This window comes from Primulina eburnea, chromosome 4 (genome assembly GCF_022965805.1).
Source record: "Primulina eburnea isolate SZY01 chromosome 4, ASM2296580v1, whole genome shotgun sequence".
Lineage (NCBI taxonomy): Eukaryota > Viridiplantae > Streptophyta > Magnoliopsida > Lamiales > Gesneriaceae > Primulina > Primulina eburnea.
Window position 1 is genome coordinate 3971287 of NC_133104.1, and position 15766 is coordinate 3987052.

General features: G+C 30.2%; 1 protein-coding gene across 1 annotated transcript; it reads left to right on the top strand.

Moving 5' to 3' along the window:
* Window positions 1-3173: 3173 nt before the first annotated feature.
* On the top strand, window positions 3174-8161 carry LOC140830681 (type IV inositol polyphosphate 5-phosphatase 7-like). The gene is made up of 13 exons (XM_073194110.1): window positions 3174-3917; window positions 4004-4091; window positions 4594-4662; window positions 4863-4971; window positions 5051-5155; window positions 5245-6001; window positions 6093-6286; window positions 6490-6598; window positions 6724-6872; window positions 7029-7267; window positions 7487-7557; window positions 7640-7764; window positions 7842-8161. The coding sequence occupies exons 1-10, from the start codon at window positions 3888-3890 to the stop codon at window positions 7249-7251; spliced, it is 1833 nt and encodes a 610-aa protein (XP_073050211.1). The 5' UTR covers window positions 3174-3887; the 3' UTR covers window positions 7252-7267; window positions 7487-7557; window positions 7640-7764; window positions 7842-8161.
* The last annotated feature ends 7605 nt before the right edge of the window (window positions 8162-15766 follow it).

Consider the following 15766-nt stretch of genomic DNA (forward strand, 5'->3'; position numbering starts at 1 on the left):
AATATTATCTTTTATTATGATATGTATAAACTGAGTCGATCTGTCTAATAAATATAGATTCGTGAGATTATGATACATAATATTTAAAATATACAAGGGAACTCCGCTGCTCCCTAGACGATCTATATTTGTATAAATGTACCTTCAAATTTTTTTATTCCATGTAATTTAATCTTAATAATTATCTCTTCGCCATAAATAATGATGAAAATAGACGCCAAAAGCACTAACTAACCAAATCTTTGTTTTGAATGTGGCATATACTATTGTGGATTTATCAAAGATCAGTCAATCAAGATTAGATTTTGTAAAATAAAGTTTTGTGCTTTTCCTTTATTGTTTTCGGGATTTTGATGCTTTTCTTGTGGAGCATAGTTTGAAGTATTGAGCCGCGAGGCAGCCGGATTGGTTGCATATTCTCCGGCATGGGTGGCGGAGGAGCTGCCTCTAGTCGGCAAACTTTGTGTTTTCATATTGGCAAATATTTATGTGAGACAGTCTCACGACTCGTATTTTGTGAGACGTATATCTTATTTGGGCAATCCATGAAAAAATATTATTTTTTATGCTAAAAATATTGTTTTTATTGTGAATATCGGTAGAGTTGACCCGTCTCACATATACAGATTCGTGATACCGTCTCACAAGAGACTTAATCTTTCATAATTACTCTAAATTACAATGAAATAGAGATTGCTCAAGGTATTAATGTTCCCGTTCCCATATTCTCATTTGATTTTACTTTAATAATCAATAATATATTATAAATAAAACTATCTTAGAATAATTATTTTGATAAGGCCAATTCAAAATTACAATTATCATCTTTATTTTTAATCAATTTACTAATTATTTACCTGATAACTTATCCAACAAAAATTAAAACTGGTCACAAAAGTAGACAACATATTTTTATAATTAATTAAACAAATATTTTTAGATAACTATCCTGAATAATTTGAAAAAAAAATTAAGGAAAAAACAAAAGAAACCGGGAGTTATCATAAAACAAGGAACAATAAAAACAAAAAATTTCCACTAAAAAAATATTAAACATAAAATCGATAATATAACAACTCTTCTAAATTGAAAATAATTCTATGTTAATTGCTTGATATTATTTGATCAAATTAAAAATAATAATAACACATGCAACGCGTGTGCATCTTTTACCAGTATAAATAATAAACCCAACCTCGTCAATATTTCTCCATTAAAAACGATATATGTATATATATATATATATATTTTAAAAAAATAGAGCAAAAAGATTAACAAATAATTAATATATATTCCTAGTAAGGGAAACAAAATCCACAAGATTCACGAGTCAATGCAATGGCCACAGCCCCCACAAAATTGGCAGCTTGTGATGGGAACTAATGCATGGAAAAAGGAAGGACCACATCTCCCTTTCTTGAGACATTTGCCCCTCCCTATAAATTAAAAGAACCCTATTTTCAGCCTCAAATTCTTCAAAAAACATTCCCCACAATTAATTACAATACGCTATTAATTGTTAGTCCCTCTCAAATTAAATCCATCCTATCCACCACCTTCGTGGTTATCTTAACAAGAATGAGATTCTTGATTCGTATCTCGTTTTCCAACTGTTCTTCATTAATTCAATTATATTCGACCCAAAAAAAAAAACACACGAAAATTATTGTTATAATCAAGTTTTTGCAATTAGTTTCTTGTTTTAGATAATTATTTTATTTTATTTATTAAATTTTGTGAGTATCAATTTCGATAAATAATAAGACTTTGCAGATTTTGAATCTATCAAAATTGTTGATATTTAGCCATTAAAAATTGCTAAATTGGTGATGAGCATGATCAAGGAAACAAATTAAGCATTCCTTCCAATAAAGTAGCATTGAATGATAAATAATACACTCATTTTCATTTATGTGTTGACACAAAGTATACGTTGTGAATATAATATATATACAGTTTTGATATCCAGCACACCTACCGTGCACACCTGTGTGAGTACCGATGAGGTGTCGCTCACCTATAGGATGTGATGAAATATAGAAAAATTGCGCATCCAATGGGTGAGTGACACCTCATCGGTACTCACAAAAGTGTGCACGATAGGCGTGTAGGATATCAAAACTATATATATATATATATATATATATATATATATATTGCACACGTATTATACACATTTATGCACGATAGGTGTACAACATTCAATAGGTATATCACATATTATCGGGAGTAGGTCTCTTGTGAGACGGTCTCACGAATCTTTATCTGTGATACGAGTCAACCTTACTGATATTCAAAATAAAAAGTAATATTCTTAGCATAAAAAGTAATATTTTTTCATGGATGACCCAAATAAGAGATCCGTCTCACAAAATACGATCTGTGAGACTGTCTCACATAAGTTTTTGCCCATCATCGGTGCTCACATAAGTGTGTACGGTATGTGTCCCTCATACATATATATATATGTGTGTATATTCGTGATATAATTTTATATAACTTTGATTTAATTTTATCTTACTTATAAATTTGATATGGATCTTTTTACATGATAATAATGCAGATTTCAATAACTAACAGGAAAAATAAATCTTACATGTAAAGAATCATACTTTATACGCAAATAATTGACAATACAAATCTCCAGACATTCCAAAATACCAATTCACAGACAACAATCACCACAGCCCAAGAAAGCGAGAAATATTGTATAAAGCAAAGTACAACTTATTTTTTAATAATTTTTTTAACGAAATAAGCCAACCGATATTCAAATCAGATCATATCGAATGTAATTTGCAACTATTTCTGAATTGGAGTAAACTTTATCTTTATTTGCTTTTGTATGCTTTAACTTTGTTTGCAAGACCAATGCCAACTTTTAAATAATTGTTTTTTTTTAGAAAAAAAACAATTTTCGCTCTCCCTTGACAGTCTAAACTTTGCTGACCAATTCCTTTAATCCTCTCCAGCTGAATAAAATTTGATCTTTAAGTTTGGTTTTTCAATTTTTTGAAAAAAATTGAATTTTATTTTTATTGAAATAAATTAATAATATTATGAAGCGATTTCATTCAATGCATTTGTTTGACTAAGCCAAGATTTTGGTCATAATAGGTCACCTATGTGTGTAAAAAGACATGACTGTTATCTCTTCCGTCATGCTGGGGCTGGCCATTGGGCTTCTGTTCAAAAAAGCTAGCAGCGCACACACACACGCGTACACATGTGGGTGTGTGTGTGAGAGAGAGAGATAGAGAGTGGGAGGGTGCTGTGCTGGCTCACTTTATTCTGCTCAAATTCGATGCATTGCTGTAATTATTTTGCTACTGAGAACGAGGCTGAGCACTGTTAAAAAGGGGGAAAAAGGGAAGGCCCCCCTCAGAATTCCTTCTTTATCTCTCTCCTTGATACTTGCATTGTCTTGTTCTTAAGTTGGTTCTCCTCTCGTTTTCTTGTGTCATTCGCATTTGTGTCAATGAATTTGGACTCCCAGCCTACTATATCTTCCTCCTATTGTCAAGTATTTTGCGTGTAGGCCGTTTGTGTGTTTAGTACCGAGGTATTTCATAAAGAAAGATCGAATCTTGATTGATGGGGTTCAGGGTGAGATGTTGAAAAACTTGGTTGCTGAAGTTAGAATGATTTTTTTAAAAAAATTTGTTGAGGCCCATTTGCAAATTTTCGTTTTTGCATGGGGATTGAAGCGAGGAAGCAAATGAAGATACATAAAAAGTTGTGAATTTTAAAGGAATCTTCTTATTGGTGTTTTTGATTTTTGGTTTCTCTTTCTTTGGAGTTGATTTTGGGGCAAAAGATCATATTGTTTGGGAGAGGGGGAAGGCATAAGCGTGTAGAGAGTGCCGTATGAAGTAATAGAAGGCACAATGAAAGATGAACATACCAAGAAAAGCAAGGTCTTTTTCCCTATTTTATTTTGAAATGTAATTTCAAAAATTATTCTTTTTGTATGCTGAAATGATTTTTGTTGGGTATTTTGAAGCTCTCATGGTCAAGGAAACTGATCAGGAAATGGTTCAATATCAAATGCAAAAACGAGGACTGTGAAGCTGATGGAGCGGTTCATGGAGGTGTGTACACAATTTTCTTGAATAAGAGTGTATGATTTCCATGTGGTTAGCGATAATTTGGATTTGTGGTTGAGTTTTCGATATTTGTTTTGTAGTTTTCTGATCATCTCTTCTTCCTTCTTGTCATTTTGTCATTTTTTGTGCCTTGAAATTTATTTTTTAATGTTTTCAACATGGTATTGGCTGTTGAGAAATCCTATGGGAAGATACAATTGGGATTTTTTTTAATTCTCTCTGGCTTTTATATGCTTTCTTTTTATTCATCATCATAATCAAGTGAATTCAAGCTCCGACGCTGCTTGTTGAAAAGAAAGGAAAGAAAAAAAATAATTTGAATGTGGTCAACTTCCAACTTCAAGGACCTTTTGTTAACGGTCTTGATTATTCTTTCTCGAATACTTGAAACTATGCAAAATTATGCTAAAAAAAACAATGGAAAATGGAAATTGCAAATTGATGCTTAATTTTGAGAAAACTGAGTGTTCATAATAATTCTCTTTAGGCGGGGATGCGGAGTCGAGGAACAGCTTTTCTGAAAGGGAACCATCTTCAATCAAGAATATTAGAACTGGTCAGTAGTGTCATATTTCTAACTTTGAGTTTACACTTCGAAAAGTTTGAAAATTCATAAGTGTGTTCAAATATTTAGGCTATGCCTATAAATTAAGTTCATACTATTTCATATATTAGTTATCATGTTTTTCATACATTATACCTTTCTCTTGGTTGATGAGACTGGTTTTGAATGGATTATCTGTTTTGGTTCTGCAGAAAACTCAACCAAAAATATAGAGCGTTCCTTTTCTCGTTCACGTTCTCGATCCAGGCGAGGGAGAGGCTATCTTGATCACCCTCAGATTATAAATATTCAGAACTATAGGTTTGCTTATATTAATCAACTTTTTCATTTTATTTCCTTTTGCTCTTAGTTGTAGTTCTTAAATTGGTTCTTGGTTCAGTGTCTTCGCATCTACCTGGAACGTGGCAGGAAAATCACCACCGAGCAATATGAACTTAGATGATTGGCTACATTCAGCACCTCCGGCTGACATATATGTACTTGGGTATGATTCGAACTTTGGATCCAATCATGACAAATAACCAAATTTACCGTGTTCTTGAACCGAAATTTGTTGTTCTTTCTGCGTTGTAGTTTTCAAGAAATAGTCCCTCTGAATGCTAGTAACATTCTCGTCGCTGAGGACAATGGTCCTGCCAAAAAGTGGCTTGCCCTTATAAAAAGAACACTAAACAATGCTCCTGGTGCTTGTGGAGGCAATGTGTGCTATACACCATCACCTATCCCTGATCCCGTTGCCGAGTGGAATGCGGATTTCGAAGGTTCTACCAGACATAAAGCCTCGACTTTCTTTCCTCGTAGATCCTTCCAGACGCCACAAGGCTGGAGAATGGAGAACGATATGTCAACCCCACAACCTCGGCTGGACAGGAGGTTTAGTGTGTGTGACCGAGTAATTTTTGGTCATCGGACTAGTGACTTTGAGCCAAGTACGAGATGGGGTTACAGGCCAAGCGATTCTTCTTCTAGCCAGAGGCCGAGCGACTACTCCTCTGGTCATCGACCGAGCGACTATTCTTCAAGTCGAAGGCCAAGTGACTATTCTTGGGGTCAGAGGACAAGTGATTTCTCAAGATGGGGGTCGGATGAGGATTATTTGCCTGGGGAATCACCGAGTACAGTGCTGCATTCACCAATGTCATACAGCACTTATGCACAGGGGGAAGATCCGTACACAATGCCTGGACATGCAAGATACTGTTTAGCGGCAAGCAAGCAAATGGTTGGTGTTTTTCTCACGGTTTGGGTTCGAAACGAGCTGCGGGAACATGTTCGGAATATAAAGGTTTCTTGTGTTGGTAGAGGATTGATGGGATATCTTGGTAATAAGGTAATAATTTAGCTTACAAACAGTCGGTCAGATTGGATTTGGGCATTTCTTGAACAAATAAACTTAGAGGCTGTACCATTTTTTATTGCAGGGATCCATTTCCGTGAGCATGTTGCTGCATCAGACCAGCCTTTGCTTTGTGTGCAGTCACTTGACGTCTGGTCAGAAGGAAGGAGACGAGATTCGAAGAAATGCTGATGTTGTGGAGATCCTAAGGAAAACGAGATTCCCACGAGTTAATGGTATCAACGAGGAGAAATCACCAGAGACAATCCTTGAACACGAGTAAGATTTTCCGGCTTCGATGAAAACCCCCTCATTTCTCCTTTTGGTGAAGTGAATTCTTTCTCTTAACCCATTATTAACAACAAACCGTAGATGTATTATTTTTTTCTGTTGTCGTACAACGTGAAAATATAAGAGTTAATTAAAAATTATTGTTCATATATTTTGTCTAACTATTGTTGTTTAATCTCTTTTTGCTGTAGTCGAATTATTTGGATCGGAGATCTAAACTATCGAATTGCACTGCCATACCGTTCAGCCAAAGCACTTATTGAAATGCAAAACTGGAGAGCATTATTAGAGAAAGATCAAGTATGATATCTTGTTATGTTTTCTGAGGATTTAGCTGTTCAGTTCTTGAAAATACTTGGTTATATTTTGTTTGCTTCTTTGGTAATACTGAATGAAAATTGCTTTCCTGTTTTTTTTCCTTACAGCTTCGGATCGAGCAGAGACGAGGTCGAGTATTTGATGGGTGGAGGGAAGGGAAGATATATTTCCCACCAACGTATAAGTATTCTCATAATTCAGACAGATATGCAGGTGATGATATGCACCCCAAAGAGAAACGAAGGACGCCTGCATGGTAATAATCTATGACGATACTTGTTTTCTGCAGTCATGACCTAAATTCTCGAATAATTAAAAACAAAATTATTTAATTCTTGATGTATTATTCTGATATCAAATTACATGTCCTCTGCTAAGTTAAGGTTTGATCTTGATTCTTTCAAACCTGCAGGTGTGACAGAATTTTGTGGTATGGCACTGGCCTTCAACAATTATCATACGTTCGTGGAGAATCCAGGTTTTCAGATCATAGGCCGGTTTCCAGCGTGTTTTGCACGGAAGTTGAGTCTGTCCCCAATCGGTTGAGGAAAAGTATGAGCTATTCTAGCTCCAGAATCGAGGCGGAGCAACTGTTTCCATACTCACATGGTTACACTGAACTCTGCTTTTTTTGAAGAAATTCTTATAAAGGTACATGATCTCCTTTGTCTTACTTCTTAATTCACCATTATGTAGACTTTGACATCGCGTTTTTCTGTCCTCTATTACACATTGACCTTCGTATACGTGTGTATGCCATGCTAAAAATCCCTTACGGTACCATTTCAAATTGGCAGTCATGAAAGGGATATTGTCAAGTGTTGCATTGAGTTGTCTCATCTCTTATGTTTCATCGGTCCCCATTTGCAGGTTATAATGGCTATCATGAACTCAAGATGGGGACATCTCCTCTTGGTGGCTTTGCCCGTTAACCGATAAAAGTGAGTCCCCTCTCTTTTTCGGTCCACGTTTTGCAGCAATTCCCTTTAGATCGTCTAATTTTCATTCTCATCTTCTGATCAGATGTACATATTTACAATCTTAACGACTAACTTCACACGATGTCAACGCTACTTACTCAACACAACACAACTTCTTAGTTCTTACGTTTCATATGAAGTTCGTGTTTTTCGCCCTCCATTTACCAGGTAACATCACATTCATATGCTTCAACTTCACAAATACGACATTCTTTCATACTAATGAACAAATAGTTTCATTGCAGGATGCGGCTACAGTATGAAACCATTCAAGAAATTGAACAGAAGAATCCTGGCTTCATTTTGTTGATTAATTCTTTATTTGTTAGATTAGGAAAAAAAGACTCTTGACAAAGATGATATTAGTTAGATGAACAGATTAGTTATGGTCAAAATAATCAAACCCCTTTTCACCTTTTAGCTTTAAATGAAGAGAGAATTGAGAATACTCATTGCTAACGTGATAGGAAAATTACAGCATCATCATTATTTCATTTCTGCAAGAGTGCCTTGTGCTCTGTTTTATGCTAATGATTTTTACTGAAAAGTTGTTTTCTTGGTTTCTTCCCTTTTGTATGTATCTATGTGTCCATATATATATATATTATATATAGTATAAGGGTAATTTGTAGAAAAATACATCTGTCCAAGATTAATTTAACATTCAGTACCCAACAGTTTTTTTTTTAAATTTAGTACCTGACAAAACACCAACTTAGCTTTTACTACATATTTCATGCATTTTTACATTTTTACCCTTTCAATTAATAAAAAAAGTATATAAATACTTATTTTGGTTGCACATCTTCTCTTTCCACTCATCAATCCCGATTCATTTGGATGACTTGTATATTTAATTTAAATATTTTTTATTAAAAAAAAACAAATTCACAACTAATTGAATTTTTTGAAATACTTAGTTTTACTTATGAAATACTTAATTTCAATTTTAAAATACTTGATTTAGTAAATGAAATACTCAGAATGTTTATTAAAAACTGGATATTCGAATATGCATTTAAAAAAAAACCGCAACTAATTGAATTTTTTGAAATACTTAGTTTTACTTGTAAAATACTTAATTTCAATTTTAAAATACTTGATTTAGTAAATGAAATACTCAGAATGTGTATTAAAAACCTGGATATTCGAGTATGCATTTTAAAAAAAAACTTTACGCAACTAATTGAATTTTTTGAAATACTTAGTTTTACTTATGAAATACTTAATTTAAATTTTAAAATACTTGATTTAGTAAATGAAATACTCAGAATGTGTATTAAAAAGCTGGATATTTGAATATGCATTTAAAAAAAAAATCGTAACTAACTGAATTTTTTGAAATACTTAGTTTTACTTGTGAAATACTTACTTTTAATTTTAAAACTACTTGATTTAGAAAATGAAATACTCAGAATGTGTATTAAAAACTGGATATTCGAATATGCATTTAAAAAAAAAAAACAAATTCGCAACTAATTGAATTTTTGAAATACTTAGTTTTACTTATGAAATACTTAATTTTAATTTTAAAATACTTGATTTATTAAATGAAATACTCAGAATGTGTATTAAAAAGCTGGATATTCGAATATGCATTTAAAAAACAAAAACAAATTCGCAACTAATTGAATTTTTTGAAATACTTAGTTTTATTTGTGAAATACTTAATTTAAATTTTAAAATACTTGATTTAGTAAATGAAATACTCAGAATGTGTATTAAAAAGCTGGATATTCGAATATGCATTTAAAAAAAAAATCGTAACTAACTGAATTTTTTGAAATACTTAGTTTTACTTGTGAAATACTTACTTTTAATTTTAAAACTACTTGATTTACAAAATGAAATACTCAGAATGTGTATTAAAAACTGGATATTCAAATATGCATTTAAAAAAAAACAAATTCGCAAATAATTGAATTTTTGAAATACTTAGTTTTACTTATGAAATACTTAATTTTAATTTTAAAATACTTGATTTATTAAATGAAATACTCAGAATGTGTATTAAAAAGCTGGATATTCGAATATGCATTTAAAAAACAAAAATAAATTCGTAACTAATTGAATTTTTTGAAATTCTTAGTTTTATTTGTGAAATACTTAATTGTAATTTTAAAATACTTGATTTAGTAAATGAAATACTCAGAATGTGTATTAAAAAACTGGATATTCGAATATACATTTAAAAAAAAAATCGCAACTAATTGAATTTTTTGAAATACTTAGTTTTACTTGTGAAATACTTAATTTTAATTTTAAAATACTTGATTTAGTAAATGAAATACTCAGAATGTGTATTAAAAAGCTGGATATTCGAATATGCATTTAAAAAAAAAACAAATTCGCAACTAATTGAATTTTTTGAAATACTTAGTTTTACTTGTGAAATAATTAATTTCAATTTTAAAATACTTGATTTTGTAAATGAAATACTCAGAATGTGTATTAAAAAACTGGATATTCGAATATACAACGCAAGTTCACCAAATGCTCGCATTTCCATCCAAGATCCATTTGGATGAAATGTTTATTTCATTTAATTATTTTTTTTTTGTTAAAAATCAAATTCGCAACTAAGCATTGAACTTTTTCAAGTACCTAGTTTTACTTGCGAAATACCTAATTTCAATTTTAAAATACTTGATTTGGTAAATGAGATACTCAGAATGAGTATTAAAATACTGGAAATTCGAATATGCAACGTAAGTTCACCAAATGCTCGCATTCTATCCAATATGCATTTGGATGACATGTTCATTTTATTTATATATTTTCTTTATTTTTTTTTAAAAAAATTCGCAACTAAGTATTGAACTTTTTCAAGTACTTAGTTTTATCTGCGAAATAATTAATTTCAGTTTTAAAATACTTGATTTGGTAGATGAGATACTCATAATGAGTATTAAAATACTGGATATTCGAATATGTAGCGTAAATTCACCAAGTGCTCACGTTTCCATCCAAGATGCATTTGGATGACATGTTCAAGGACTTTTCAGCAGCCACAAAGCTTTGAAAAAGAAAAAAGGCTTAGAGCGAAGATTTGTAGATTTCCGGACAATGTTCTTCAAGAGAATATCCCGTGATAGGAACAAGTAACTTAATCCGTGTATTTAAAATTTACAGATAAATATGAAGTCGGATATACGTCGATAGTCATAGTTCAGTAGGTCGAAAGCTAGTGGATTTAATAAAACGACATGCAATTCACCCTTGATAAATAATTAAAGAGATTTAATTACTTCACTGAGTTGAATTAGTTTGGCATAGCTTGAGAGGGCGTGTTCAATTGGATATGAAATCTCGTCGAAAGCATATATCATTGTCGAACGAATTAAGTAGTTTAGCGAGGGGTAAATGAAATACTTAGAATGTTGTATTAAAATACTGGCCAATCATGACTGAATTTACGTTGCATATTCGAATATCCAGTATTCTATCACATATTATGAGTATCTCAATTACCAAATCAATTATTATAAAATTAAAATTAGGTATTTCGCAAATAAAAGTAAGTACTTCAAAATGTTCCATGTTTAGTGATCGAGCAAAACTTTCATTGTAAAATTCTTAGTGATCGAGCAAAACTTCAAAATGTTCAATGCTTAGTTGCGAATTTTTTTTTAAAAAAAATAAAGAAAATATCTAAATAAAATGAACATGTCATCCAAATGCATTTGGATAGAATGTGAGCATTTGATGAACTTACGTTGCACATTCGAATTTTCAGTATTTTAATACTCATTCTGAGTATCTCATTTACCAAATCAAGTATTTTAAAATTGAAATTAGGTATTTCGCAAGTAAAACTAAGTACTTGACAAAGTTCAATGCTTAGTTGCGAAATTATTTTTTTAACAATAAAAAAAATAATTAAATGAAATGAACATGTCATCCAAATAGATCTTGGATGGAAATGCGAGCATTTGGTGAACTTGCGTTGTATATTCGAATATCCGGTTTTTTATACACATTCTGAGTATTTCATTTACTAAATCAAGTATTTTAAAAATTAAAATTAAGTATTTCACAACTAAAAGTAATTATTTCAAAAAATTCAATTAGTTGCGACTTTTTTTTAAATGCATATTCGAATATCCAGTTTTTTAATATACATTCTGAGTATTTCATTTACAAAATCAAATATTTTAAAATTGAAATTAATTATTTCACAAGTAAAACTAAGTATTTCAAAAAATTCAATTAGTTGCGAATTTGTTTCTTTTAAATGCATATTTGAATATCCAGTTTTTAATACACATTATGAGTATTTCATCTACTAAATCAAGTATTTTAAAATTAAAATTAAGTATTTCACAAGTAAAACTAAGTATTTAAAAAATTCAATTAGTTGCGAATTTTTTTTTTAAATGCATATTCGAATATCCAATTTTTTAATACACATTCTGAGTATTTCATTTACTAAATCAAGTATTTTAAAATGAAATGAACATGTCATCCAAATGTATCTTGAAAGGAAATGCGAGCATTTGGTGAACTTACGTTACATATTCGAATATCCAGTATTTTAATACAACATTCTAAGTATTTCATTTACCCATCGCTAAACTACTTAATTGGTTCGACAATGATCTATGCTTTCGACGAGATTTCATATCCAATTGAACACGCCCTCTCAAGCTATGCCAAACTAATTCAACTCAGTGAAGTAATTAAATCTCTTTAATTATTTATCAAGGGTGAATTGCATGTCGTTTTATTAAATCCACTAGCTTTCGACCTACTGAACTATGACTATCGACGTATATCCGACTTCATATTTATCTGTAAATTTTAAATACACGGATTAAGTTACTTGTTCCTATCACGGGATATTCTCTTAAAGAACATTGTCCGGAAATCTTCAAATCTTCGCTCTAAGCCTTTTTTCTTTTTCAAAGCTTTGTGGCTGTTGAAAAGTCCTTGAACATGTCATCCAAATGCATCTTGGATGGAAACGTGAGCACTTGGTGAATTTACGCTACATATTCGAATATCCAGTATTTTAATACTCATTATGAGTATCTCATCTACCAAATCAAGTATTTTAAAACTGAAATTAATTATTTCGCAGATAAAACTAAGTACTTGAAAAAGTTCAATACTTAGTTGCGAATTTTTTTTTAAAAAAATAAAGAAAATATATAAATAAAATGAACATGTCATCCAAATGCATATTGGATAGAATGCGAGCATTTGGTGAACTTACGTTGCATATTCGAATTTCCAGTATTTTAATACTCATTCTGAGTATCTCATTTACCAAATCAAGTATTTTAAAATTGAAATTAGGTATTTCGCAAGTAAAACTAGGTACTTGAAAAAGTTCAATGCTTAGTTGCGAATTTGATTTTTAACAAAAAAAAAATAATTAAATGAAATAAACATTTCATCCAAATGAATCTTGGATGGAAATGCGAGCATTTGGTGAACTTGCGTTGTATATTCGAATATCCAGTTTTTTAATACACATTCTGAGTATTTCATTTACAAAATCAAGTATTTTAAAATTGAAATTAATTATTTCACAAGTAAAACTAAGTATTTCAAAAAATTCAATTAGTTGCGAATTTGTTTTTTTTTTTTTTAATGCATATTCGAATATCTAGCTTTTTAATACACATTCTGAGTATTTCATTTACTAAATCAAGTATTTTAAAATTAAAATTAAGTATTTCACAAGTAAAACTAAGTATTTCAAAAAATTCAATTAGTTGCGATTTTTTTTTTAAATGTTTATTCGAATATCCAGTTTTTTAATACACATTCTGAGTATTTCATTTACTAAATCAAGTATTTTAAAATTACAATTAAGTATTTCACAAATAAAACTAAGTATTTCAAAAAATTCAATTAGTTACGAATTTATTTTTGTTTTTTAAATGCATATTCGAATATCCAGCTTTTTAATACACATTCTGAGTATTTCATTTAATAAATCAAATATTTTAAAATTAAAATTAAGTATTTCATAAGTAAAACTAAGTATTTCAAAAATTCAATTATTTGCGAATTTGTTTTTTTTTAAATGCATATTTGAATATCCAGTTTTTAATACACATTCTGAGTATTTCATTTTCTAAATCAAGTAGTTTTAAAATTAAAAGTAAGTATTTCACAAGTAAAACTAAGTATTTCAAAAAATTCAGTTAGTTACGATTTTTTTTTTAAAATGCATATTCGAATATCCAGCTTTTTAATACACATTCTGAGTATTTCATTTACTAAATCAAGTATTTTAAAATTTAAATTAAGTATTTCACAAATAAAACTAAGTATTTCAAAAAATTCAATTAGTTGCGAATTTGTTTTTGTTTTTTAAATGCATATTCGAATATCCAGCTTTTTAATACACATTCTGAGTATTTCATTTAATAAATCAAGTATTTTAAAATTAAAATTAAGTATTTCATAAGTAAAACTAAGTATTTCAAAAATTCAATTAGTTGCGAATTTGTTTTTTTTTTTAAAATGCATATTCGAATATCCAGTTTTTAATACACATTCTGAGTATTTCATTTTCTAAATCAAGTAGTTTTAAAATTAAAAGTAAGTATTTCCCAAGTAAAACTAAGTATTTCAAAAAATTCAGTTTGTTACGATTTTTTTTTTAAATGCATATTCGAATATCCAGCTTTTTAATACACATTCTGAGTATTTCATTTATTAAATCAAGTATTTTAAAATTTAAATTAAGTATTTCATAAGTAAAACTAAGTATTTCAAAAAATTCAATTAGTTGCGTAAAGTTTTTTTTTTAAAATGCATACTCGAATATCCAGGTTTTTAATACACATTCTGAGTATTTCATTTACTAAATCAAGTATTTTAAAATTGAAATTAAGTATTTTACAAGTAAAACTAAGTATTTCAAAAAATTCAATTAGTTGCGGTTTTTATTTAAATGCATATTCGAATATCCAGTTTTTAATAAACATTCTGAGTATTTCATTTACTAAATCAAGTATTTTAAAATTGAAATTAAGTATTTCATAAGTAAAACTAAGTATTTCAAAAAATTCAATTAGTTGTGAATTTGTTTTTTTTTTTAATAAAAAATATTTAAATTAAATATACAAGTCATCCAAATGAATCGGGATTGATGAGTGGAAATAGATGATGTGCAACCAAAATAAGTATTTATATACTTTTTTTATTAATTGAAAGGGTAAAAATGTAAAAATGCATGAAATATGTAGTAAAAGCTAAGTTGGTGTTTTGTCAGGTACTAAATTTAAAAAAAAAACTGTTGGGTACTGAATCTTAAATTAATCTTGCACAGATGTATTTTTCTACAAATTACCCATAGTATAAACTATTTGTCTGCTTTACTTTAGTCTGCGATTAAAGCAAAAGCAACTGACATCAAAACAAACTGGAACAAAAGTCAGACAGGTTCAGATATTGCAGGTTTATCTGGTGGGAGACATGGCCTAGGAGTAGTTCCTTTCATAGGAAGAGACATATACCTTCACATCAAATGTTAGTTATTCCAAGTTTGTTGAATTCTCATGTGGTTCATCTAGTTTTCATATTAGTATAAACCAAAGAATGTACGACTACATGTTGATGTTCCACTCCGAACTAAACTAGGTCTCCTGCCGATAAAAAATAACCCATGATTCTACAATCGATCTAATTATTAATATCGCGACATATTATTCGACTGAGGTTTATGTAATTGTAATCAGATGGTGACGACGGTGCAACTTTTATGCGAAGTAAATCGCACAAGTCTCATGGGTGCAGTGAGGTAAGGATGATATAAGTTGCACAAATTATAGCATAAACTGACAGTAACTCAAAATCAAAAGACAGAGTGCAGGTTGGCAATCATAATTTCACTGTATCTAAATTAATAAGTGGCAGCCACATTGGATTTTCCCCCCCAATTCTCGTAATAATTAGGACCACCAGGTACATGGGCACGCCATTAATTTTTAAATTAGCCATTCTATTAATTATGAGTTTGCACAAAAGTTGGACTTTGGTAAAATTATAGTAAAATCGAAAGAATATAACAGCGAACCCGGACTTTGTAGTAAAAGTTCAAGTCAGAATTTGTAAAATACGTACTTTGTTATTCGCATGCAGGGACGGAGTAGTTAGTTATATGGGCAAAACTCGGCACTTGCCTGAACTCAAAATTATTGTGTAGCCTATA